This window comes from Lytechinus pictus, chromosome 15, assembly GCF_037042905.1.
Source record: "Lytechinus pictus isolate F3 Inbred chromosome 15, Lp3.0, whole genome shotgun sequence".
Taxonomy (NCBI): Eukaryota; Metazoa; Echinodermata; class Echinoidea; order Temnopleuroida; family Toxopneustidae; genus Lytechinus; species Lytechinus pictus.
In genome coordinates this window covers 24,773,582-24,801,033 of record NC_087259.1, presented here as the reverse complement: position 1 = coordinate 24,801,033, position 27,452 = coordinate 24,773,582, and the positions used below count along the sequence as shown (strand labels likewise).

The 27,452-nt window shown below is 35.8% G+C and overlaps 1 protein-coding gene across 1 annotated transcript in view; it reads right to left on the bottom strand.

Moving 5' to 3' along the window:
* Positions 1 to 9,043: 9,043 nt before the first annotated feature.
* Positions 9,044 to 27,452, bottom strand: part of LOC129277964 (EVI5-like protein) — a 34,096-nt gene continuing 15,687 nt past the window's right edge. The window contains exons 3-12 of the mRNA XM_054914156.2: positions 25,662 to 25,947; positions 23,708 to 23,932; positions 23,312 to 23,386; positions 20,470 to 20,595; positions 19,964 to 20,107; positions 18,275 to 18,364; positions 16,743 to 16,840; positions 15,117 to 15,177; positions 13,974 to 14,198; positions 9,044 to 9,088 (exon numbers count right to left, since the gene is read on the bottom strand). Coding sequence (XP_054770131.2) covers positions 9,059 to 9,088; positions 13,974 to 14,198; positions 15,117 to 15,177; positions 16,743 to 16,840; positions 18,275 to 18,364; positions 19,964 to 20,107; positions 20,470 to 20,595; positions 23,312 to 23,386; positions 23,708 to 23,932; positions 25,662 to 25,947 — 1,360 coding nt within the window. The 3' untranslated portion in view covers positions 9,044 to 9,058. The remainder of the gene's footprint in view (positions 9,089 to 13,973; positions 14,199 to 15,116; positions 15,178 to 16,742; positions 16,841 to 18,274; positions 18,365 to 19,963; positions 20,108 to 20,469; positions 20,596 to 23,311; positions 23,387 to 23,707; positions 23,933 to 25,661; positions 25,948 to 27,452) is intronic.

Below are 27,452 nucleotides of genomic sequence, written 5' to 3'. Positions count from 1 at the left end.
AGAGGGCTTATGAACGCCTGGTTCTTAAAGCTGAACATATTTTATATAAAGTAATTTTTTAAGACACAAATCCAGAGTCTGACTTTAACAATGGTTATTGCTCATTTTACAGGGTATAATAAAGCATTCTACATGGTGCATTATAAAATTTTCAAATTTTACAGGGAACGTCCACATCTTCTGCTCCCACCCATATATCATTAACTCACCCCTAACAATTTCCAGAAGGGTATTATTGCTTTCATATTTATTAATAGCAATTTGGGATGCATATCCACAATACTCCAAGGATATTCATATCAGGGGACTGTTTCACAAAGAATCCCTCAGTTATTTTTACTGACAATTTTCTTTGAGCCAATGAGATGGAAGGACTTCAGTAGCTTATAATTTTTTCATTAAATACTCCCAGAATATTCTCTAATGTCACTGGGCATTGACACTGCAGCCTTATACATGTACTTGTGGACAACACATGATCATACAATGGGAGGTAATTAGAGAAATGGCAAGGGCTACGGGGTATCCCACCAATGACTAATGATTGTCAACACCATTCCATTTTGAAATCCCCTTTCAGACTATGAAACATTTTGTGCACTTCCCTGGACAACCTTCACCAATGTTTTTACTGCTGACTATGAATCCCATTTTGTTTTTCTGGATTTGGAATAGCTTTGCTTTCGCAATTTCTCATTATAGAATGAATGAGATTGAAAAAATACAAGAGCTAGATTAATAGGATGCAATCATGTTGCATCTTAATTCAATGATTTGCTGTACAATTGTTATATCACAAAATATTAACAGTTCTGAACAAAATAACCTTAAAAATATCAAGCCATGCAATAAACATTCTTTTCTTCATCCAGCAATAAAATTCTTTGGATATTGTGAACAGGTCTGCATGAGGTTCATATTCAGTGTTCACACTTGATCATTGGACAGTAAGATGTTTAAAAACTGTATGCAAGAAAGTGTTTTCTGAATGAAGCCAAGATATCGAAATGGGCTTTGATGGAGGTTTCAGTTTTGACTCATGATACAGTCTCTACAGAGAGTGAGAGCAGGGCCCTGTAACACAATGCTTTACGATTGATTGTGGAGCTGATTTTTAAGATTGATCATACACATTAACGAATGCAATCAATCGTAGGAATCATCCCAAGGATCAATTGCAAGACTTCATGTTACACAGCCCACTAAGGCACTGGGGAATTTCCATGTAGTATGAGGTGGGAAGACTCACAGGGGAAAGACAAAGGGGGTATGTTACACCCCTGGGGGACATCAAGATCAAATTTCGAATGTTACATGTCATCTACATTAAAATAGCAGTAGATGGATTCTCTGTGATGCACTGACACTGCTTAGTTGTCAAAAATATAATCAGAATCATTGGGAATTAATTATTCTTGTATCAAATACAGGAATCACAAAGAGAGTTGAGTAGAATTCTTTTAAAATTATGAAGAGCATTAGCCTCATTTAAAAAAAAAATTTTGAGAACCAACAAGATATCTGTATTAAAAAAATTACATTGACAATAGGAGTTTATCTCTAAACGAAGCAAACTAATGTGAACAAGTAAACATCAAATGATTTCATTAGACATAATTTTCATAAAAATCATTTTGAATTCATGTGAACATTTTTTTAAAAAGGTAATTAAATGTTATTGTCTGGTTTACAGAGTCATTACAATATCTCAATACAATATTAAAAAAATTAACTGCTATACCTGGAACAACTCTTCAGTGTTGGGGACGACTATTGATTCAAAAGTAAAAGTAGGAATTTTGAAAGAGAATGCATTTAACAAATAGAATGTGAAATAAATTCCTATTGAAATGAATACATAAAATACTGTACACGTTCAGTTAAATTTGAACTATAGAAAAAATATTGCATAACAGTACACAAATTGTACATTCTGCTTTTGTGCCTTGTGGTCCTATGTCTTTGGTTAACAACTTCAGAAAATTTAATATTTTGGTGAAATCATTGCATGTATGAAAATAAAAATACACCTGAATATCTCATACAGATAAAAATTCAGTCTATCATTCACTACCTCCTTTCCTCCATTCCTTTATTCATTCATTCCTTCATTCATTCATTCCTTCATTCATTCATCCCTTCACTCACTCATCCCTTCATTCATTCCTTCATTCATTCATTCCTTCCTTCATTCCTTCATTCATTCCTTCATTCAGGACTACTCATTCTAATACATGAACCCACAGGTTGGATTCACTGGAAAAGAGATCTGGAATGCTACCTGCTGAATAGGCTAACTAACTGCCGGTAAATGGCTTTCACACTCGTCTCCCAGTCTTTCGACACCGACACGGTGACAGCCAGTACCCCATTAATCCCTAATCACATTAATGAATGCTCAAATCAATCACACTCAACCTAAAAAATAGACACTATTCTCAACAAGAATTAAATAAATCTTACCCTCTAGACAATTGCTACAATGGAAGCCATACTGGATCTGAAAGGTTTTCAGGTTTGTATGCTCCGCTTGAAAATTTGCACTGATGAATTAAAAGGATGAAAAATATTTTGTGGTGGGCAAAAAGTCAATAATGCATCGGGTGAGGCAATGCAGTGGAGAGGCTGAGTGTACGTCTGTGTGAGGCGCATCCGCGATTCATCAGAGTGGTGTTTCCCTCAATATCTCTTGCATATGATTAGTCTTCGCACTCTGCGCCCAGCCGCCGGCCGGCGTTGAGCGAGCATGATCGGTTGGAGTGCAGCGGAACAAAATACGACAACAGAAGGCAAGGGGAGAGAGATAGAGAGGGAGAGGGACAGAGGAGCAGGATAGAGGGGGTGGCAGGGGACGTGTATTGTGCTTGTCTCTGATGGAGCCATCCAACAACACACTCAGATGGGACCCCGCTGAAAGAGCAGGAGAGAGGCAATAGTCTGTCAATACAGACCATTTTATTTTCACGATGATGTTTTATAGGTGGAGGAGAGTTACACTTTACACAACATTGAGAAAATGTACACACCACCAATTCCAAATGCAGATTCTTTTACAATGCAGAGCTGTACACATTCGAACATTATAACATCCCATGAGCTAGATGGATCTATAATATCCATATTTGTGTTTTTTAAGGTCAGTACTACCGATGGTTAAAGGTATTATGAAAAACACTACTTCCTGTACAGTAGATATTCCTCTCCCTTCCACCGATCCCTAAATACCAATTTGTATTGAACCAAAGTATCGTAATATATGGGCACTTTTTAAGATTGAATGACGGTTACCTTTAATATTCTAGTGGCAATTCTCTCTTACAAAGTAAATCGAAAAAGACATTTGAACAATTATTAAGCAAAATCACAGCACTGTACTTGTTGGGATGGGAAAATTCTTGTAATTTGCTTTCAGACTGCAAGTGTACCTGCAACCTTGGAAAAATCCCTGCGAAAGTTCTTGTAATTTTGACTAACTGTACATACCTAGTATTCAGCTGGTATTTTCTTTAGAGAACATTATGATTAATTTGCCTTTACAATGGCAAAAATATCTGGTCAATTGTGATGGGAATAGATCAGAGTAAATTTCGTAATGCATCAATTAGTCATTTAATACATTCCCCTTATAAAATACAGAATTTCCATCTCCCAACAAAGGTCTGAATATGCAAACTACAATCTCGCAATGAAAGAGAAACCTTACAATAACATACATGTACAGTAGCAGGACAAGACTAGGTGCGCTGCTGTCCCTTTTCACGCTCTACAAAGCGTGTCATATTTACGATCATCTGGTGAAGAAAAAATATTAAATTGATAAATACAATTTGCAAACATTCTCGCCCACTGAATTCTTCAAAGCAACCAAAATGACGTCTACTTTACTGGCACACTTTCTGTTTCAATGTAAGCAGCCTACGCAAATATTAACCTCATGGATATGTGAATGTTTGTGCCTATCAAGACTTTCTACAATGTGCAGTGACATGTATATCTATAGAGAAAGATATTCATTTGTATGATAAAATAAATAAAGTAAACTACAGTATATGTAGCTCGCCAACTTATCACCCAACTAGTTAAAGATAAATTCCAGTAGTTGCAGTAAACACTGATTTCATGAGAAAGTCTGTAAAACCAGGCTTAATTGTCAGTATATCATCGAGGATCTAGATCTGGTACAGTTACATAAACTGAACATTGTGAAATCTTAAAAATCTACGCTGAAAAATGTTCAGACTGAACTTCCCCAACACAGATAAGCGCACGTGGGACAGTGTATAATTATTGCTTTGAGCGTCGGGCCCGACGCTCTACCCGAATCCTGTGCTTATTTGCTGATTTCTCAGCAATTACACAATTTCTTCCAGAATCCTTTGGCACATGCGTTTTATTTATACAAACAGATACTTTGGTGGTCATTTCATTGGATTCTGTACGAACTCATTTTGATATCGTTACCAAAACTAGCATTTACCTTTAATTCAATAGGAAAACTGTCCAACTTTATTTTTATACTGGCTGATTAAAACTAAATATACAACTTAGTCAATGTGTAAAAACAATCACAAAGACTGGAAATCGATAGTTCAATGATAAATAAAAAGCAATAAACTAATAAAAAATAGAACAAATAAATTAGTATATATGATATCAAAATCCTATTTGAAATTAATCCTGACATGTTTAAATTAATGGATATCATAAAGTACCCAGCTTTGTACAATTGTAATGCAATTATATTCTGCATTTGGCTTCGAAACAATCCTTTATCCTCCTCGAGGCACAAGATTATTTCCTCCCCAAATTTCTGAAATCGAACACAGTATAAAAACAAAAACAGTGCGAGAGGCAGAAAGAGAGGTACAACGTAATGAAAATCTCTTTCCTAAGGCAACATGATAGATGTCTACAAAAACACCAGCTCACGTTAAATCATAATCTCGAAATATATCAACCGCAAGCCTGCCGGACTAGAAAGTAATATGAACCCAAAAACGAAGGAATTATTATTTTACTTTTGGTAGACTTGGTACATTAAAGTTTGGCAATCACTTGCTTCTGGTAAAAATGATAAATACTTTCAATTTAAGTCAAGCATAACCATTAATCTTTAGTGTAAGGTAATTGATCATCCTGTTCTATTCTCTGGTTATGATGTTACATTTTCCTTCATTCTGATTTTTATTGAAAGAAAATAGTTTGTATGAATACTATGAAACATGAGTGATGAGCTCCCCTTTTGGTAGAAAAGTTCTAAGTGAATTGTTGTGCTAAAAATTCCTTATTGGTCAGTATGAAAAGATATGTGTTACTTAGTACAGTAATACATTTAATTCAATCTTATTACCCCCCCCCCTTTAAAAAAAAAGAATGGAAATGAGAGGAAAATTACTAAAATACTAAAATATTTGTGGATATCATGTTAAAAACTGCCACAAAAAATAGACTGTCATTCAAAAATGATCAATTTTTTGCTTGATTGCTTCACTCACTTTTTTTATATGTACACTATTGTCCCCCCTCATTTTGTTTTTCTCATTATGCCACTCTCCATTTTCTAACTTTTGCAAATTTGAAGCAGTTGTTTTCAATTTGTCTCTTCTCCAAGCCTTGAACAAGCTATTGTTTTTTAAGGAAAGGTGATTAAGTCAACATTTAAAAGGCCAACAGGTATTCAGACAAGTCTGTACATAGCTGAATGCATTCAGAACATACAACCCCAACGAAAACATGTTCCACTTCCTTGGATGGATAAATAATCTTTTTGTATGTGTGGTAGCATTGGTATTTCCCTTTTGATTGCATTACATGTATTAAATTGTTGCTAATTGTAGACATAATTGTATCATGAAGGATAGACATGAAGTGTATTAATGGAAAAAATTATCACATTCCTAAATGATGTACATGTTTCGTCTGGTCTGAAATAGCTTGTTCTTTGGGGACTGACTTTTAAAAGTTTATTGAATAAAATAAATTACAATGCTAATTACATTACATGCATCTAATTTTTTTATTTTGCTTTCTTCCAACTCATTCAAACTGATGGAAATGGGTAAAAGGATGATGAACTCTTTTTTCAAAATTAACATTCAACACCGAATAAGAATCCTAATAAGAAAGAGAGCTGAAACCTAATGAAATTTTGAACCTTATTGGCAAGGTTTCCTAATATATCACAGTGGAGAAATATTTGTAGGTAAAATAATGTTGCTAGTGATATAATTTTATTACTTGAATATGCCTTTCTGCTTTCATTTCAAGACTTTTTAAATTTTGACATGTATGCATTTAAGTCATAAAAGAAAATAAATCTCTTTTCACTATGCAAATTATATCAAAACAAAGATATAAATTTACATGTACATATAGGCCTACATGTATACAAACTCAACATCTAACCAAGATCATGGTCTGCTAACTGTGCACTCCACCGTTTTCCACATATTTTCTACACCCAGATTTCAAGGAATGCTATAGATCAAATAATTCATTTTCTTGCACATGAAATTCATAATATTTGCAGCTTTAGATCAATAGGGTTAGGATAAAAAAAACATCAGAGCGTGGAGGTTCTTGATATAAAAAATCGCCCTCATTTATACATGTATGGGATTTATCAAACAAGCACATTGTTAATATACATCTCCAATAAATGAAAAATTAATGATTTTGATGTACTAACAGCAGGCATACATGTAGCCTTTAATAATAGGAAGACATAGAAGCACCACAATCACCCCCCCTTGCTATCACCTCCCATCAGTTTCTTATTGATTTAGAGTACATCTAATTTACACCCTGCCTACATTTATTAACATCACAATACATTTCTTCAACGCCCAATTACTCGCTCTCACATTCAATAATTAAACTGTGCATTGGAGCAAGACCAATATCACTTGGAAATAATACACGCTTTGTCTAGAGTCTTTGTGTGTACCCCCATGGAAAGCTGCAAAAACATTAAAAAACAAAACAATTATGGCCACACTGAAATACCAATGGCATCACGGTGTGTAACACAAATGTTTGCAACTGATCAACTGCCTTGGATACCCAATTGCTAACTTGCTGCTAATGTCATTAATAACTTTCTGGGAAAAATAAAGAAATGGTTGTCTTCACCACTCAGGTATGGGGAAAGAATACCTAAAAATATAACAGATATAAACTAGCACATCAATGACGTGGAGCTCATCCGGCATTTGCATCAAAATTTAAGAAAAATTCTCGATTTCAGCCCAGTTGACACTGCAGTGAATTATACTGGTGACATAAATTGAAGAGACAGAATTGAAATTGATGAAGAAATGAGAGAGAAAAAGCATTATTTGTGATTTATGAATAAATTTTGTATAAATTAGTATAAATAATTTTCTAGTCACAGTTTCTAAATTCTGTGTAAAACCTTGGTGAACCTCATGTAGCACTCAGATGGAACCAAAAAAACAATCAAAATCAGTCAACACATAAATAAGCATTTTTTGTGAGTTTTGAAAAACTGCATAAACTAGCATACATGTATCTAATGAGTTTCCAAATTATGTGTAAAAAGTTTGTATCCCCACCTAGACCTATCATATAAAGCAAACAAAAGTGAAATTGATCAACAAATGTAGAAAAGCATTTTTTTTATTTATGAATAAATTTTGCATAATTAGCATAAATAATTTTCTAGTCAAAATTCTGTGTGGAAGTTTGGTGACCCTCATGTAGCTCTACCAGATGGATGAAAAAATATCAAAATTGGTCAACAAATAAAGAAGAAAACATGAATAAATTTTGCATGAAGTAGCATAAATAATTTTCTAGTCAAAATTTCAAAATTCTGTGTAGAAGTTTGGTGAACCTCATGAGGCTCTACCAGATGGACAAAAATTCAAAATCAGTCAACAAATAAGAAAAAGAAGCCCTTTATGTGACTTTTTAAAAATATGCATACATTTTGCATAAATTAGCATAAAAATGTTTCTACTCAAAATTTCAAAATCCTGTGTAGAAGTTTGGTAAACCTCATGAAGCACTACCGGATGGAAGAAAAAAATGCGCATAAATTAGCATATCTAATGAGTTTCAAAATTCTGTATAGAAGTTTGAATCCCCCATCTAGTGCTATCATAAAGCAAACAGAATTGAAATCGGACTTGAAATGACGAAGAAGAAGCATCTTGAAATTGTGGATGGACGACAGACGATGGACGCCACGCCACGGCATAAAGCTAATCTGGCCCTTCGGGCCGGATTAGCTAAAAAGAACAGAATGATAACACTTTTAGGCTTCCCTAAATTTTAGCACTGAGTTAATAGCCAATAGCTATAGACGTTGAAACAGACTTCAGAAAAACAGGCCCTTGACTGCACCACAGAGCTGCGCTTTTACCATATTTTTTAATAGGTATGATGGATAAAACATCAATTCTTGTCTTCATCTGGGAACAATAATCATGAGGCAGCTTCATTGCTGAGTTGCTGACTCCTAAATTACATTCTCATGCTTAAAAACACACACACCTATTGATCAATTAATTTATAATGCATTCCATACAAGCACAACACAGATCAAACATTAAAAAAAAAAAGTTCAGTGTTTACACTATTCATGTACATGTAATTATCACAATATACTCCTTGCATACGTAAACATGTAAAGGATGTTTTTCAACAGCAACTAACAAGATGAAGAAAAAAAATCACAATAACAAATAAAGTCAAGAAATACTTCAAAATTCTAAAGGAATAAAATGGGAAAAATCATAGACTTAGTTTACCAAGGATATCGGAAATGTAAACAAACACATCAAATTCACATACTGAAGTTTAATCAATTACAGGCATTTCTATGATAAGCCTGATCTACATGTACTATAACACAAAAACGTATAAAAAGAAATAAAGATATCTACACAATCAATTATCACACTTAACACTTGGGTAATAATTTCATTCAAGCTGATAAATTTCTTTTTATGGATAATGGATGCAAGGTGGTTTTCTTTCTTCAAAATATCAAAACACGGATGGGCACATTATATATCAAATACTTACATTATTATCATATATGTGGGGTTTGTAAACGGAAAATCTATTGGACATTGAAGGGAGAAAAGTTGTGAGAATCAAGATTCAATTTACTTCATAGAAACTAAATGGACAGCTGTACTCTAAAAAATTGAGACATAGGCCTACATGTAAAACATACATTATACCCCCTCTCTATCAATTCCAACCACCATTCCCCCCACCCCCCCCCCCAAAAAAAAAAATGTTGCAGTGAAATCTGAAATCTATTCTACTTCACATCTCATCTTTCATGTACATGTATGTTCTAAAATTAAGCTTTCAAGACCAATTAACAAAAAAATAAATAAATAAATAAAACACACAAATATGTACCATAGCAACATCTCTCTCTCTCTCTTATTATTTTAATGAGAAAGAGATATATATTCTCACTTAAATTGTCTATCAGGTCTCCAATGGGAATAAAGAAAAAGTAAGAATTTCCAATTCTACTAGGAATTCATGTATTCCTGAATTTAAAACTGTAATCAATTTTGCAGTGTACATGCAGTTATGTATACTTGACACACAGGATCATAATCATTTGTTGAATTCTATGCAAATAATTTCAATGGAGTCGTACTACTATGAAGTTCCAGATGAACTATTTCAATAATTGCAGGATATTATTTCATTAATCAACTGATTGGTCACAATCAAAGGATTGTAGACCATTGGCAATGACTTGTTTACCTGTTTGCTAGAAAGAGCTCGGAAATTGTTTGTTTTTCAGTTTTCAAGAGTTATTTATGTCTGGATTATAAACTTATTGTTTGTCAGTCATAAAAAGTTCATCAACAGGTCATTTACAAGAGATATAGAAAAAAAGAATATTTCTAGATATTATGATAAATATTTCTAAAAATTTGAAATATATTAGAAATAGTGAATTTTTTTGCAGGGGAAAGGAGAATACACTAGGAATATTATATGTCATCATAAAATTCATTATATTTTTCTTTATATAAAAATGAGCGAAGAATAGTAATTATTGTTTGAAACAAATTGGTCTTTATGCTTATAGTTTTGGCACATAACTTAAAAGAAAAATGTGTAATTTATTGTCAGAATTATATAGTAAACATTACTTTGAGGATATCATGTCTCATAGCTCCCAGCGCAATACAATATTCATCTTACATTTTGGGGGGCGGAAAAAATCACCCCTGTCTTGTGATTGATATTCAACACAATCAGCATACATGTGCATGTATCCCCCTCCTCATTTTTTTTCAGGAATAAGCTTGATCACATTGCAGATATAGCGACATGGTTATCATATTTTTTAATGAGAATTAAGTCAGTATGTGTTTGAAGTAGTGGAAAAACTGATAACTCTAATATTTAAAAAAATATCAGGGTAAAGGAGGGGTTGAATAGTAGACAAGGATGAAACGATAATCAAATACATCTAAAATGGAAATAGATTTAAACAAAATATAGACAGAATGTTTGCTAAACTTTTTGAAACTGCTATTTCAAACTGAAGTGTTTTTCTTCCAATTGACAAAAAATAATTCTTTTAAAGGACAAGTCCACCCCAACAAAAAGTTGATTTGAATAAAAAAAGAAAAATCCAACAAACATAAAACTGAAAATTTCATCAAAATCGGATGTATAAGAAAGTTATGACATTTTAAATCATCTCATCACTTTTCTTTTAGCCACACTGCTTTTGAAATGTTGATATAGAACACACAATTAAAACAAGACAAATTTCACATTGCACATTAGAATGGGAACATGACAAAGAAGAAATTGACAGAAATTTGTGTTAATTTGGAAGGAAAATACTTGTTGCAAATTAGTTAGAGGCATCAAAGATGGATGTCAAGAGAAATGGATGAGTTAATGGTAGAATAAGTTGTCTACCTACAAAAAAAGAAGAAATTTGCTCTAAAAATAATACATATAGTTTCTCAAGGGACAAAATAATTTCAAACCTTTCATTTCATCTTGAAATTTTAAATCAAAACATGAAAACACCCTATACTTGCTTCACACACCCCACTCATGGCGCAGGTCTATTCTTTATTATTTAAAGTGTATGTGCAAGATTATTGTCACATTTTACAAAATAAGAAAGATATGTTAATAATAAAATATCAAAATGTTCACTGAATAAATAAGAGAAAGCCTCAAAGGTATTAAATATTGACAATTAAAAAATCTAGAGAAAAAAAATAATGTGAAAAAAGTTGGTTTTTCTTTTCTAAGAAAAGTATAGAGATCAAGTAAAAACTATTCTGCTCCAGCTTACGATGAAGCGAGATTTAAGCTTTTGTTTATAGTCAGATCAAAGAAAACTGAGGTAGATCATTTTGTTGCTATGCTCTAAAATTAAATGTAATTGAGGAGATTTCAATGAAATTGTGAAGAAAATAGAGAGCCCATTTCATGAAATATGTTTCACTTCTTACATGATGCATACATATGTGTAGGATATTTTACATGTACATGTAAATCTAAAGTTTTGTGAAAACAAACCCCAGAATAACATGTTGAACTGTGAGAAAATATAAGGGTTAAAAAAAAAGTCTTGTAGCAGTATCATAGGTTGATGAGCAAAGACTAAATATTGGAGCACCTTGAGTGATTCGGTGTTCACCTTTTGGTGTTTATCTTGTGGTATCAGTGTAGGGCCAATTCTTACTTCGGCAAATCACCAACATTAAAGTAAGACAGGACTTGGGATAAGTCTCACTTTGGATCAGTTTAAGTAAACTACGATTAGGTGTTAAAGCTATGGAAGGAAATATAAATTGTGCTTCCAACTTCTACACCTGTACCAACACCAAACTTTCAATCACCCAACGTCACGGTGGACTAACCTTCAACATTTTATCATTTATATCTAAAAATTACCCAATAAATATTGATCACCATCGAGTCTGGATAGGTATGGTGACGTGGCTAGCTAGCACCATCGACAGTGCTGGCGTTGTAACCTACATGGGCTTTGTGATCACTTGGGGCTAATAACTTCAATATACATTTTAATAGACATTTATTGTTGTACATATATCTGTACTGCTTATGCTTGACTTGCTAAATGTTTTAAATTATCTCTACCTAATACTGCAATGCAAACTACTTCTTGCCATTGTTACCAATTTTGTCACACAAATTAGTTAGATCATGTCATGCACAAACATTTCAAGTTAGAATGTTAGTAAAGAAATAATTGTGGTTAATTAAAAGATCGCTGTATTATATTAATCAAAGAAAGTAGTTGATTACATGTTTGGAAAATGCTATCATATATTCTGCAGTCATTCACATTGCTACATGTTAGTTCCAACATGCATAGCCATATTTGTTTAATCAAGTTAATATATTAAGATTAACAAGCAATATCATTTTGAAATTGATATATCAGAGAATACAATCATTTTAACAAAATATCACATGATCATGAATAAGACTCCCATTGTAACAACATGGAAAGTCAGGTACTGGTTTATTCCACCTGCTAAGGGGAAAATCTAAAGAAACAAACTAAGTTCCTTGAAAGTTGGTTTGCAGCCACTTTTTAGTACACAGGTCCTGAGGCAGATTTGATTGGACGGAAGGCTCTTAGAATACAACCTGTGTATAAAGACCAACTTCATTATAGCCAGCAACACGGCCTGGATACTGCAACCCATTGCCTTTCAACAGGGGGCCATCCTTCAGAAGACGATGACATTGTGGAGTCCTTGACACATAGGTCTATGGGTCATTTACAAAGGTGTACATAGTACTAGAAAATCTATGGTTTGGATTGATATAAGTAGCCAAATGTATCAACTCTCTCTTCAATGTTATGTTGCTTATCTGTAATAGATTTTAGGTCTTTATGCTGTATTTTCTGAAGAACTGTAATCATCATTCCTGAGAGTTTTTATTAATTTGAGTATCAAAATACTGATAAATAACACACCAATGGTTATCATTTTTTTTTCAAATCTGGCTACAAATAGTCAAACAACTTATTAAAACCATGATTAGACTTTGTACACCTTTGAAATACACTGCACAGGTCAATGATTTGATGGGAGGTCATTCAATTATCCTCACTGCAATACGGTCTTTAACAGTAGAGGGCAGGCTTTCATTCAGCAATGGACAGACAAAGGCACAAGAATGATCAATGTGTGTGTGTGTGTGTGTGTATTTGAGTTTTGTCAGACGTGTATCAATCAGATATGATTATTTACGTCTGGGACCGACCTTTAACGTCACCATCCGAAAGACGTGACCAGGGCTCGAACCTCTGCATCAATTTGTAACTTCCCCGCATAGCTTGGATTACAGGCGCACGCCACAACGCCCAATGTGTCTTCTGGAGTGATTTTGAGGGGGAAAAAAATTTCTTGATATTTTCGTTTATTACTGCTTTTTCCCGAGCAGCACTGAAGCTACATTTCAATTAGTCTAGTAAAATAGTAGGCCTAAAGGAAAAATCCAAGTATAAACTTTATTCATTTTCATTCTATGAATATCCACAAATGGGGCTCAGTCAGACATTGAGTAAAGTTGATATAAATGAATTATTTAGCAGCCAATGGATAGAATGCAAAACGGATTATGTCCCTGAAAGACGTTTTATGAAAGTCTGAAAAGAGTTAAGGAAACCCGAAAAAAAATTCAGTTCAGTTGGGTATTAAACACTTATATAGATTCTCCACTGAAGAGAGAAATATACTCTGTCAAATTGGCAACTCCACTATCATTTCTGCTCATATGCTGACCTGCACAACTTGAAGATGTGTTGCCCTCTACAGTTGGTTGAACATCACATTTCAGTCTGGCTAACTATACAACTCATTATCAGGTGTGCTGAGTAAGTCTACCAAGACAAACCCTGCCATCAACAGAGAAGCAGCCACCACAGTGAACACATCAACAAAAACCAAGTGTCCTACCTTTTCTCTGAGGTCGTTGATGACAGTCTGGGCCCCTTCAAGGTCCTTGGCAACGGCGTTACGGTCGTTTCGTGTCTGCTCCAGCTCCCGACGGATGGCATAGACCTCCTCGGCCTCCATGGCCCAGGAGAGCTGACCCTGGATGAGTTTGTCGGCGAGCTGCTCATTCTCTTTTTCAAGGTTCTGGATCCTTTGATGGAGGAGTCGGTTTTCCGTGCGTAGTCTCTGCATAGTAAAGAATAGAGTATAACAGATAATGATGATGAATACTTACATCATCACCCCCACAAACACCGCTATCATAATAACCATCATCATCATCATCATCACTGTCACCATCATCATCTTCATCCTCATCATAACCATCATCATCATCATCACCTCATCATCACTGTCGCCATCATCATCCTCATCATTATCTTCATCCTCATAACCATCATCATCATCATCACAATCATCATCATCGCCATCATCATCATAGACATTCCTTGTTTTCTGGCCATCTTTAAAGGTCAAATCCACCCCAGAAAAATGTTGATTTGAATAAATAGAGAAAAATCAAACAAGCATTATGCTGAAAATTTCATCAAAATCGGATGTAAAATAAGAAAGTTATAACATTTTAAAGATTCGCTTATTTTTCACAAAACAGTGATATGCACAACTCGGTGACATGCAAATGAGACAGTCGATGATGTCCCTCACTCACTATTTCTTTTGTTTGTTATTGTTTGAACTATACAATATTTCATTTTTTATCGATTTGACAAATAGGACCAACTTGATTGAAACATATAGTATTAAACAATGCTAATTACACATGTTCAGGGAGGAACTAATCATTGTTTCACACGACAACAGGGAGAAAATTGGAATATTTCATATTTCACATAATAAAATACAAAAGAAATAGTGAGTGAGTGATGTCCTCATTTGCATACTGACATGGATGTGAATATAACTGTTTTGTGAAATTAATCGAAACTTTAAAATGTCATAACTTTCTTATTTTTCATCCGATTTTGATGAAATTTTCAGTGTTATGCTTGTTGGATTTTTCTCTTTTAATTCAAATCAACTTTTTGTTGGGGTGGACTTGTCCTTTAAAAAAGCCATAACCATCCTCTTAACTCACAAACTCACCCTCATTTCAATCTGTTCTTCAGTCTCCTTCTCTTTGAATGCAAAGTAGTCTTTTTCCAGCCTGGAGTGCAAGTAAAACAAATGAATATTGAATAATATAAAAAAAATCCTGGGCCAGTGTGACTGTTCTGCTTTTAGTCTCAAAAGTGGTCCAAAGTTGTGCAGACAAACTTATGACATAATCATCCATTATGATGCCATGCCTCATGTTACAACATGTTACATGAATGATGATTTGACCATGACACCATTAGTCACATTAAATTGTGTTGTGAATGTGTCCATGCAACTCTGTTTTGATTGTGCAAAATTATATCACTTGACACCAATTTCTATAAAGAAAATTTGATAGGACAGACATCAGCCCGACAATCAATTACTAAGCCTTATGTTACAGGGTCTTGATACCCTATTGACATTTTAGGAAAATGGTGCTGAGCTTTATTGCTGAAATTTGTTACGCCATGCATGAATGGAAAACCGGTCTACACCCACTTTGTCTATTTTCTAATTGGATTCATTCCACATAGGTTTCGTCGGTTTCAAAATTTAAACAGTAACATGAATCATGATAGAAAATGATTACAAAATGCAGATATAATGAGAAACAAAGGAGTGTTCAATGTCCTCCATTCCCGTCGTAAAAGTAAATGTCTTTCAAACCACGATTCGGAGGAAAATTTAAATGTCGAAAAAGATGCGTTTGTTAACGTGATCACCTCAGATTTTACGACCTTGGGCATCGTGAATGTGACATTGAACACGATTGAGTTTTGAAACATCTTTAAATTTGTTCTTGCAGGGGAAGCCTACACAAGCAGGTGCCACATTGACCTTTCTTGTGAAGGGTCAAACTGCGCAATAAAGCTGTGCTAACGAAAGCGGGAAACTTAGACGATCGACATATAAACAGCTTTATATTTTCGACAATGAACAGTGCACCGCTGATCGTGTTTATATTGTGTTTTGTAAATGAGTTTTCAATCATGATTAATGTCGCTGTATAAATTTGCAACTCAACATTGAAAACATCCTTAGTCTGTCTACTACTAATAAGCAGGTGGTCTAATTGCCCATTTATAAACTAAATTTTTTTATGACAAAGTTTAAAATAATAAGACCACGAATTGAAAATTAGACCATTTGGACACGAGATCAAAAGACAGTGAGACCAAGTTGTGGTTTGAACCAACTGTAATTACACCAAATTGATAGTAAACCAAGGGATATGTTGCAAGGAACTTACATTCAATACCAAATCAAGCTAAGTTAACACCAATGCTTGATTTTCAGACTTTCGCTTGATTTACAATTGACGTTTCTTGCAAAACCCCTACATGCCGAGCTGCTAAACTGAACAAGAATAGTATTCTACAAGCTGAAAATCAGTATTTTGGTGAGGAATTCTGTATATTCAGAGAAATACCACAGGACAACGCATAAAACTTAAACTTAAGAGGTCAGAAATTGGCAGAGTATTCATCTGTATTCTTCTCATTATTCAGTACTAAATACTGCAGACCAGTACTACTTGTCAGCTTTGTATGTGTATTTATCCATGATGGTGTTTGACCAATTCAACACAAACTGCCTGAACAAGCCTTAATAATCTAAACTTCTCCTCACCTTTTCATCTTCTTTGCATTATATTTAATGAGGTAGGAAGACTGGAGGAGATGCTCTGGTTCATCTTCATGGATCTTAGGAGCATGCTTCTGGATAAACTGAAACAGGTTATCAAACCGACATAAAAATTTTAGTATTGATAGAATTCATCTTATTTCACTTTAAATAATAATAGATAAATAAAACAATTGATTGAATGACAAATAACATCTTAATCCTCATATAAACATTTACATATGTATTCACTATATAGGCAGGGGCGGGGTGACGTCACATCCGCTTGACGACAGCACTGACCTTAGTGCGATGAAAACAAAGTATAAGAAACACAATGAAATAATGTCAAACACAGCACTGAAAATTTCAGAAAGATTCATAAACTTCCAGATAGTGAAATGGGTAAACTCGATTATCATGACATTCAGTACAAAGCACAAATGTGATGTTTGTGTACTATGCATTGTAGGCATGCCAAAATGCAGCGCTGCTGTACGGGTCGCTAGTGCATTGTTTTCATCGGCCAGTCGATTGCTACGGCTCGAGATTGAAAATGCCCGGATGTTCGCCCCAGCCTATACATAATACATACACTCACTCTGGTTTGCCTGATCACCCGACTATATAAAGATATCCTGCCTATATATGTAAGTATAGTTTAATTTCTTTCTCTACACAACATGCTTGTTCGGGGTGTTATGTCATCTAAAAGATAATGAAGAAAGCATGCCTCTCAAGACCACCTGAGAACAAAGATCATCATCAAGCCAGGTTTCAATTAAAAATTCAACAGTTAACCAAAAAGATCACCTTTCCTGTCTCCTTTCAAGTTATCATTATAAACAGGTTTTAATTCAATACCTTTTTGGAGAACATACTGAATGAAGCCTATCTTTGAAGACCACTTGACCATTAAGATGATCATTCTAGCCTCCCTTGGAGTGACCTTATAGACAGGTTTCAATTAATCACTTTTTTTAGTACGAACTCCATGACACCAGTCCATAAAGGCAACCAAAGCATAAAAACCACCTTCCTTGTCCAACTCAAGTTGTCTTTTATATAGATTCTTGGAACATGTAAGAAGTAAACATCTGTTCCTACAGGCCACCAGGGGAGCGTTTCATGAAGGGACTTTGTCCGACAAGTTCTGTTTTATCCGACAATTACCATAGTAACAGTACCTCTCAGCAAATCAGAATCAAGGAAAGATGTCAGATCTGACAACTTGTCGGATGAAAATGTTGATGAAACGCTCCCCTGGCCATGAAGATCACCTTTCATGTCACCCTTGAGTTAGTCTGCTGTTCAAACCCTTCACTTGAGTTAAAGTGGTCTGATGGTCTGAATGCGCAGCCTACAATCACTCGTGTACAGAAGGTTTAATTGAAGCAGCAAGTTTTATATGTGCTGGACTTGTATGAAGACCCACTTCTTGGTCAAGCTGTCTATCAGGTTCTGTACCTGTTGGCAACACTTGAGTGTCCTTTATACACAGGCTCCAGTGTTGACATGACGTTAGAATAAAATCTTACCCTTAACATCTCCTCCATATCTAGTCTTAGAAGGTCTTCACAGTTTAGCTGAAGGATAGCGGCTCCTATCCTAAAGATGGCTTCCATACCCTATGAAAAAAAAATAAAAGAAAATATTCAGTTAGTTTCGGGTCTAAAGTTGAATGACAGCCATTCCTATCCTAAACATGGATTCCATATCCTATGATGAATGTAAATGAGAAGAAAATGTTTACATTTGGTCTCAGGTCCAAATTTAAGCAGAAACTATGTAGCATTTATCCTAAGAATCGTTTAAATTCCAGATGAAAAAACAAATATTCACAGTTAGTCTCAGGTTTAAGTAATTGGGTTGAATGATAGAATTTCCTATCCTAAATATGGCTTCCACAGCCTGTGAGAAAAAATGAAAAGAAAAGACTCTAATTTCATTTCAAGTTTAAATAGTTGAGCATAAGGATTAGTGACATCTATCTTAATATCTAAAATCTCTTTATTATACACAAATTTATATCAATCCCAATATGAAATTGTAGCCACACAGGCCCTATGGATGCAAATACGAAGGCTGTGCAATGTGCCAAGTTCTGGCCAAATATGTGACAGTTTGTACATGTGGATGATGGACACGAAGGAAGCAGAAGATCATCATTCTCTTTATGGTAAATCTTACCGAAGATCATAGAACAAATTTGTATGATTGACCACGAATGAAATATACCATTAGCACATAAGCCTTGTGTAGCAAGGCCCTGATTGTATTATTGCACATTTATCTAATACTTGAAAGCAATGTTAACAACTCTGGAGATAATTCCTCCAACATGCAATTTCACTGGTTTGTTGGATCTATAAAAAGTTATTGCAAGAAAAAGCATTCTTTTGATTGACCTTCTAAACCTTTGACATAACGACCAAATGAAAAGGATGAAAAGTATCGACACAACTGATTGGTCCAGAGCACAACATGTGTTTATATACATCTCACTAGATTCATGCAAATAAGCAAATTTTGTCTTTGGAGGTCACATCCAACATCAAGACAAGTAAAATGAACCTAACATCCATGGAAACTGTTCATGGAAAATGACATCCCACAGAAGACGTGCGTTACCAGGGGATGCAATCATTTGTGCTCATAAATTGGGACATGTAACTTTGACACTGACCTACAGTTGGCGGAAGCATAAAGCCTGGCTCACACCTTTGCGTTTTAAGCTGTGTATTGCTGCATTTATAGCTGAAAGTAGTAAGAATCGGCCTAAAACAGCATTCAACACAACAAAATATTTGGTTGCAATCATACTTTTGCCTACAAGCTCATCAGATCCCGTAAAAAGTTGCATGCAGTAAAGCGAAAAGCAAGGTAATTCTAGGTAAATCAAGCAACAACGCTGCATTAATGCCTGTATAAGCCGCTCGCTGTTGCTTGTCCTTGCTCGCATTTACTTGTTGCCATTCGGCTTTGATCGTAGACAACCATCTTGGCTCGTACGGATATTGGTTGCGTTCAGTTGCAGATGTCTGAAAATATTCAAACTGCCAAGCCAGAAAGCAAGGCCTCTACGTTAACCTGCGTATTGACTTTTTTATCTGCTCATTTTGTTGCGCTGTGTTGCCTGTGGCTGCGATTGTCTGCGTTCACGCAATCTGCAGCTGAATGCAAGCCCAAAACGCAAAGATGTGAGCCAGGAAATACAAAGGACTTACTTCTGAGATAAAGAGATCCATGATCCGCATTGAGAGGGAGATTGGCAAGCAGACAGCAAACAGTGTTAAAAACCACGACGACGCGTACATTGATGTATGGAAGCCCTGCGCCGTAAAATGTTTGTAAAGCTCAGGTAATAGGTCCTGTCAAAGCGAAAAAAGGATGAAATTTCAAAGATAAAAGTTTTCTATATGAGTATAAACAATTGAATTGATATTCACAAATTTTACACAATTCGCTAAAAATTATGTGTGGGAATAATAACAAACAAACCTAGTCTTCACGTGTCAAAATGAACCTATTGCGGCATGGTTGCAACAACAAAAAAATCATTTTGTGCCAAAACATTTCCTCCATGAAACAAATGATGCACAGGTTTGTTTGTGCATCCGTAGGACTAGTGAGCATGCAGTTAACTATGGAAACTAGTCTAAACCCTGAACAGTTGCATGTACTCACAAAACCTACCCAAACATGCCCATGTGGGTATTATTTGTATACTAACCTGAAGCATACACTCAAACTGGAACATACAGAGACCTAGATGGGCCATGTTTGGCTTGAAGAGTTCCCTCATCCCATAGTCCTGCATCAGTTTGACAAGAACACAGAAAGCCTCTTCTTCTGGCATCTAGGAAAGAAACAGAGAATATTATAAGAGGAGCACTGGAACTAAAAATACAGAGACCTAGGTGGATCATGTTTAGTTTGAAAAGCTCCTGTATCTCAGTCCTACATCGGTTTGATTAGAACACAGAAGCCTCTTCCTCTGGCATCTAGGAAAGAAACAGAGATTATAAGAAGTACACTCAAACTAAGTATACAGAGACCTAGATGGGCCAGGTTCGGCTTGAAGAATTCCCTCATCCCATAGTCCTGCATCAGTTTAAAGCCTCGTCTTCTGGCATCTACTAGTGACGATTTTTAAACAATAAATTAGTGGCACCAATTTTACCAAGTACATTTTAATTTCCCACTGATCAAAATCTGTGATGAAGTGGCATAAGAGATTTACTTTCATTGCACATGTGTTATTTGCTATGCAAATGCTGATAAATGCCAGTTATTAAGGTGTACTTTTTATCCAGAATTTCATACCTAAATCTGTTGAACGAGAGCCTACTAATCATCAAGTGAAGAATAAAGGAAATTGTTCAGTACTACAATATGGCAAAATGTGCTTTAGTCGTTGGCAAAATATCACACGAAATTATTACATCACAACGAATTGCATAATTGGATAAAATAGGGTCATATTAAAACTTCTGATTGTGTTATTGATTTGGTGATTTCTCAGTTATCCTGCTGCTGACTGTCCAGAGTAAAATAGTTTCTAAAATTTCCTCAGGTTTTTCTCTTTGCAATTATAAGGATTAACGATTATGTGGACTTCCCCTTTAATATACTCTGTCATCCTGAAAGTATGAAAGTAAAGAAACGACCATGTCAAGGATATTCTCTGGCATTGTAGTGCTACAATCACCATGGCGAAAACTGATTCCAGACTATAAACCAATTACGTTATTTCCAATGACATGTACGAGCGTTTGGTTTGAAGTCAGTTTCACCGTGACAAAAACCGATTCCAGACCAACAAGATCTATTACATTATTTCCAAAGACATATGAACGGTTGGTTTCGAGTCGGTTTTACTGTTACAAAAAACGATTCAAAACCAACAAAATCTATTACATTATTTCCAATGACTTATGAACGGTTGGTTTCGAGTCGGTTTCACTGTTACAAAAACCGATTCCAGACCAACAAAATCTAATAGGATATTTCCAATGACATACATGTACAAGCGATTGGTTAGAAGTCGGTTTCACTGTGATGAAAACCAGTTCAAAACCAACAAAATCTATTACATTATTTCCAATGACTTATGAATGGTTGGTTTCGAGTCGGTATTGCTGTGGCAAAAATTGATGCGAGACCAACCAAATCTAATAGGATATTTCCAATGATATACATGTACAAACGATTGGTTTGAAGTCAGTTTTACTGTGACAAAACTGATTCCAGACCAACAAAATCTATTAAATTATTTCCAAAGAAATATGAACGGTTGGTTTCGAGTCGGTTTTACTGTGGCGAAAACCGATTACTGGGGCCCGTTTCACGAAGGACTTGCAACTGTTGTAACTTTGTCATAATGGCAACTACCATCGTGGTAACAGGGCTCAGCAGCCAATCATAACCGAGGTTTCCATGGTAGTTGCCATAATGGAAAAGTTACAACAATTGCAAGTCCTTTATGAAACGGGGCCCAAGACAAACAAAATCTATTACGTTATTTACAATGACATACAAGCAGTTGGTTTGAAGTCAGTTTCACCATGGTCAAGACCGATTCCAGACCACAAAGGTCTACTGTAAATTCAGAAATATTTGCGGTACATTAATTTTCACGGATTTCTATGCAAGATCTGTGTGCGCGAATTTAAAAACACAAAAATTTATGAGCATCTATTTTAATGCAAGTAACCAGGGTTCAATTGCAGATATCCTTTTGGCAAGGAGACTGTAATGTTTGACCTAATAGGGGGCAACATTTAAACAAGCAAGCGTCAATGCTTCATCATCGTACCATCTACCCTGCGAGAAATTGTTTTTCAATGCGATAATTTTTTTTATACAGTACTTGAATTATGATGTTGCTTGAAATATAAGTTGCTTTTGCTGTTTAATTGATGAGTGTTTAGGTTTGTTTGACACGTCTAATGTTTGTATAATATCTGGCCTTAGTTTTCAAGAAGACGTCTTGTCGATCGCCCATGTGGGTCTATTGATCCCTGCACTTTGAATCCCGGTAATCCTCCCAGTCTCTACCCGGCGCTCAGCCACGTACCATACCAATCCATACCATACCATACCAGGCCAGCAGCGCCTCCATTTTGCCTCCCCCGTTGTCTGCCCCCACAAAGAGAAGTCGCGCTAAATGTCACAAATGCTAATGATCGGAACAAAACAATGCTGAATTATGCCGCTGTAGAGCTTGAATATGAGCAGAAAATACAATTTTGTTGCCTGAAATATTAATTAAAACCCGCCAGAAATGGGGAAGAAGGAAGTGATTTCGTCATTGTGGGGTGTATATCGCGAATTCCAGTACCCGCGATTACGTTTTGAAGCCGCCTTGCGCAAAAGTAACAGTGTTTACAGTATTACGTTATTTCCGATGACATATGAGCAGTTGGTTAAGAGTCAGTTTCACTGTGGTCAAAACCGATTCCAGACCGACCAACTTTATTACTTTGTTTCCATTGACATACAAGTGGTTGGTTTGGAATCAATTTCACTGGTAAGACTTTAGCTAAAAGTGACAGAGTTTTGATCAATCTTACCTGCATAAGAAGAAGACCAACAATAAAGGCACTTCCTTGACAATACCCAACCTCTCTGTCATGCAACGAGTAAGCCTGCATCAAGATGAAAGAATATATAAAAGTGGTAAGAAATCTAACTCCAGAACATCATAGAAGTTTTCGGATAAGTATATGCCACTTTGTAACAATCACACCAAGGCACGGGCGGCAGCGCTACATGTAAATTGTTATGTAAGTATTATTTCAGTTAATTTGAAGCTCAAATAAAAATTAAGATACTTTTCATTTACATTTTCAGGAATCAGCAAAATGCCATTATTCCAAAATCGGATCGTGGACCGGTCATAAGGCGTGCGGTGGCCTTAAGACTATCTGCTAGTATGGCAAGAACATTCAAATGTGTAATACATGTACCTTCATGACATTGAACAGAGTCTCCTGGCCCAGTCCATCCTTCTCCTTGAAGAACTCATGCTCAGGGTACGTCCTGGCGATGTCTCTGCGGATCACCCGCTCGTAGGACGACTGCATCTTCAGGTAGAGGGCGTACTGTTCCTTGAGAGGGGAGTTGAAGGCACCGCACATCAGCTGCCAGACGATGCCCCGAAAATGGTGCGGGATACCCACTCGTACAAGCTCCTGGATTTGGGCAGAAAGAGACAAAGATTATTCACAATGTCAGGTTAAGTAAAAAAAAAATAGATCTGTGTTTGCTTATAAAGGAAAATGTAACATAAGAGACATTTGTGATTGTAACTTTTTTGTAGATACTTTCTGTTATGCCTTATTGTATAATTGATTGTATTTTTCATACACAATGCCTTCGTGCATTTTTTATACTAAGCTATATGTGCGATATGGATCCCTGATCTTAAATCAAAGCATGACTGTTTTCTTACACACTGTAAATAATAAATCTACAGTTGAGCATCTTTCAAGCAAGGCTTTGCCAATGCACTGTGGGTTTCACCAAAATTTATCAATATACATGTACATGTATGAGAGCATTTATAGCAATGGTCATACATTTTCCAAATCATATCGTAACGCTCCAAGAGAAATTCAGAAATTTGGCAGAATTCCAAACAAAAGGTCATTCTTAATATCCTCTGCATAAACAACACAAATCTGTCAAAACCTCAACATCTATAGCTATTGGATAAATATCACTACCAATCAACCAGATATCTTTGGCTTGTAAACAGATTTGTAATCTAGGAATAAGGGCCATTAATCCAAGGTATAATCTGTTTTGCATTGCTTTTTTTTTCTCTTCTAGATTTCCTGCATTCGTAACGTTGAAAACCATTTGTGCGATTTTGTAATAAATGATTGTATACCTCTTTTTGTTTAACTTATTGCATAACTACAGTGTACCTCTTCTAAATTGTCTAGAACTACATGTACATGTACATAATAAAGGCATTTACCAAGGCTTTTCCCTGACTCTTGCATTAATATTGTAGTCTTTTTTATTCCTCAGATTAACAGTTGTATGTTGTGTATAATAAAATTCTCTTCATCCATTCCTATCTTCCTCCTCCTCCTTAACCCTCACCTTCAATTATTTGCTTTTCCTCTTTGAATACTCAGTCATTTATGATCATTTCCCATATCATCAACCATTGGTACTGTGAGTCAATGTTTTCTTGAAAATCCAACCCTCTTTATACACAGAACTCTCTCCTCCATCCATCAATCCATCTTCCTTCTCCTCCTAATAACCCTCTCACCTTCAAACGTTTGTTCTTCTTATTTTGAGTTTTCATCCCAGTCATTGGCAATCTTCCCCCATACCAACTATTGGTCTTGCATGCTCATGCTCTCCTCATCCTCCAGCCCTCCTCCGACACTCCCCGTCCTCCCTCCATCCATCTTCCTTCTCATTCTTTAACTCCCACCTTCAATAGTTTGCTCTTCCTCTTTGAGTATTCATCCCAGTCATTCACAATCTTCCCCCATATCAACCACTGGTCTTGCGTGCTCATGCTTTCCTCATCCTCCAACACTCCCCGTCCTCCCTCCATCCATCGTCCTTCTCATTCTTTAACTCTTACCTTCAGTTGTTTGCTCTTCCTCTTTGAGTATTCATCCCAGTCATTCACAATCTTCCCCCATATCAACCACTGGTCTTGCGTGCTCATGCTTTCCTCATCCTCCAACACTCCCCGTCCTCCCTCCATCCATCGTCCTTCTCATTCTTTAACTCTTACCTTCAGTTGTTTGCTCTTCCTCTTTGAGTATTCATCCCAGTCATTCACAATCTTCCCCATATCAATCACTGGTCTTGCGTACTCATGCTTTCCTCATCCTCCAACACTCCCCGTCCTCCCTCCATCCATCGTCCTTCTCATTCTTTAACTCTTACCTTCAGTTGTTTGCTCTTCCTCTTTGAGTATTCATCCCAGTCATTCACAATCTTCCCCCATATCAACCACTGGTCCTGCGTGCTCATGCTCTCCTCATCCTCCGGCCCTCCTCCGACGCTCCCTGTGCCTCCCCCACCTCCTGCACCTCCTCCGCTCCCGCTGCTGTTGTTCAGTGCCTGGCTGCTTAGGTTACTGGTGGAGGAGCTGGTGGATTGTTGGCTTGCATTGGAACCTCTCCTGGAAGACTTCACTGACTTTAAAGACTTGGAGTCTGCCTCCAAAAGCCTGTAAATTAAATGGTAAGCACAAGAATTTATGACCAGATTCCCACTTCAATACATTTATTCAAAATTTTCTATTAAACTTTTTTTTTCAATATAGGAATTAATCACTTTCTCCCTTCATTTTGATGAGGGGAGGGAAGGGGCAAGAGGGTTCTCAGAAACATACTTTTACAGTAAATGATATTTTTATCAGTGAATGCATCTACATGTACCTGTATGTACAATGTACATTGACAAACCTAAAACACCATAACAAATATATTTACACAAGTACATGTATAAAAACATGTTTGAAAAAATTCATAACATTTAGTTTTACTTCCTCATGTTTGAAGAATGAAGGTTGTGAAATTGTATAAATTATTAAAACACAACTTGATTTTAATACAGGGAAATGAATAAAATTCAAATGAAAGCTCACGCATTTCATGGATATATGTTTCAAATTATGGACCCACAACAATGTAAAATTCTTCTTGCAAGAAACATTTAGTTGCTTGCTCATGATCATGTACATAAAGTGTACTGCGCAATTTGCAGCATTGTACCAAAAGATTCAAATTTCTATATTGCATGCCTTCATAAAGCACAGTACATATACATCTATGTGTATTGTCAAAACAGCTTGCTCTCATACAGGCATTATGAACATATGTGTATTTGGAAAAGAATAACTTTCATGCAATACTTGAAATGTAAACATTTCCCTCCCTCAGATTCTCCCTGAAAGAAGAATGACTATTTCAATATCAAGTTTTTCTTCATTACAGGGAGATCTTTTCATTTCCCAATTGCTTCTGTCTTGTCTCCTAGCCCAGCCCTTCTTTGCAAGCGCAAACAATGAAATGAGAGTAGAACATACATGTAATTCGAGCAAATGTCATGTACTGTACTGCAGGGCTCCACACTAACCCTTTTTTTCTACTGGTCCAACCTGTTCATGTCGGACCAGTAGATGCCCAATTTTCAATTTTTTACTGATCTAAACCTAAAATTTACTGGTCCAATGCAAAAATAAAGAAAAATATAAAAAGAGACTTGAGTTTATTTTGCTGACTTTAATAGCTTTTAATGCCCCCCCCAACATAATTCATGAGAGCCATTTCTAAATTTTGGAGAGCCATATTTGAAGATGCAAGAGCCATTTTTAGAATTTACAAAAGAGGAGAAAATATCATTTTTATCAGTTTGATATATTTTCTACTGGTCATGTCAGACCAGTATATCTGGCTATTTCTGAAAAACTACTGGCCCGACAGCAATTTTTACTGGTCTGGGACCGTCGGACCAGTGCCAGTGTCGCGCGCTGTGTACTGTATAAACAAGTGAGAACCATTATGCATAAAAATTAAACTTCTGAGGATGATTTTACTACCTTGGAAGCATTGTCAGTGATTTTCCCGTACTAATGTGCTCGTAGCCAATCAGATGCAAGGATTTCAGTAGCTTACAACAAAAAGTCAATGAAAATCAGTGAATATTTGTTTTCATGACATTCTCTCTTGT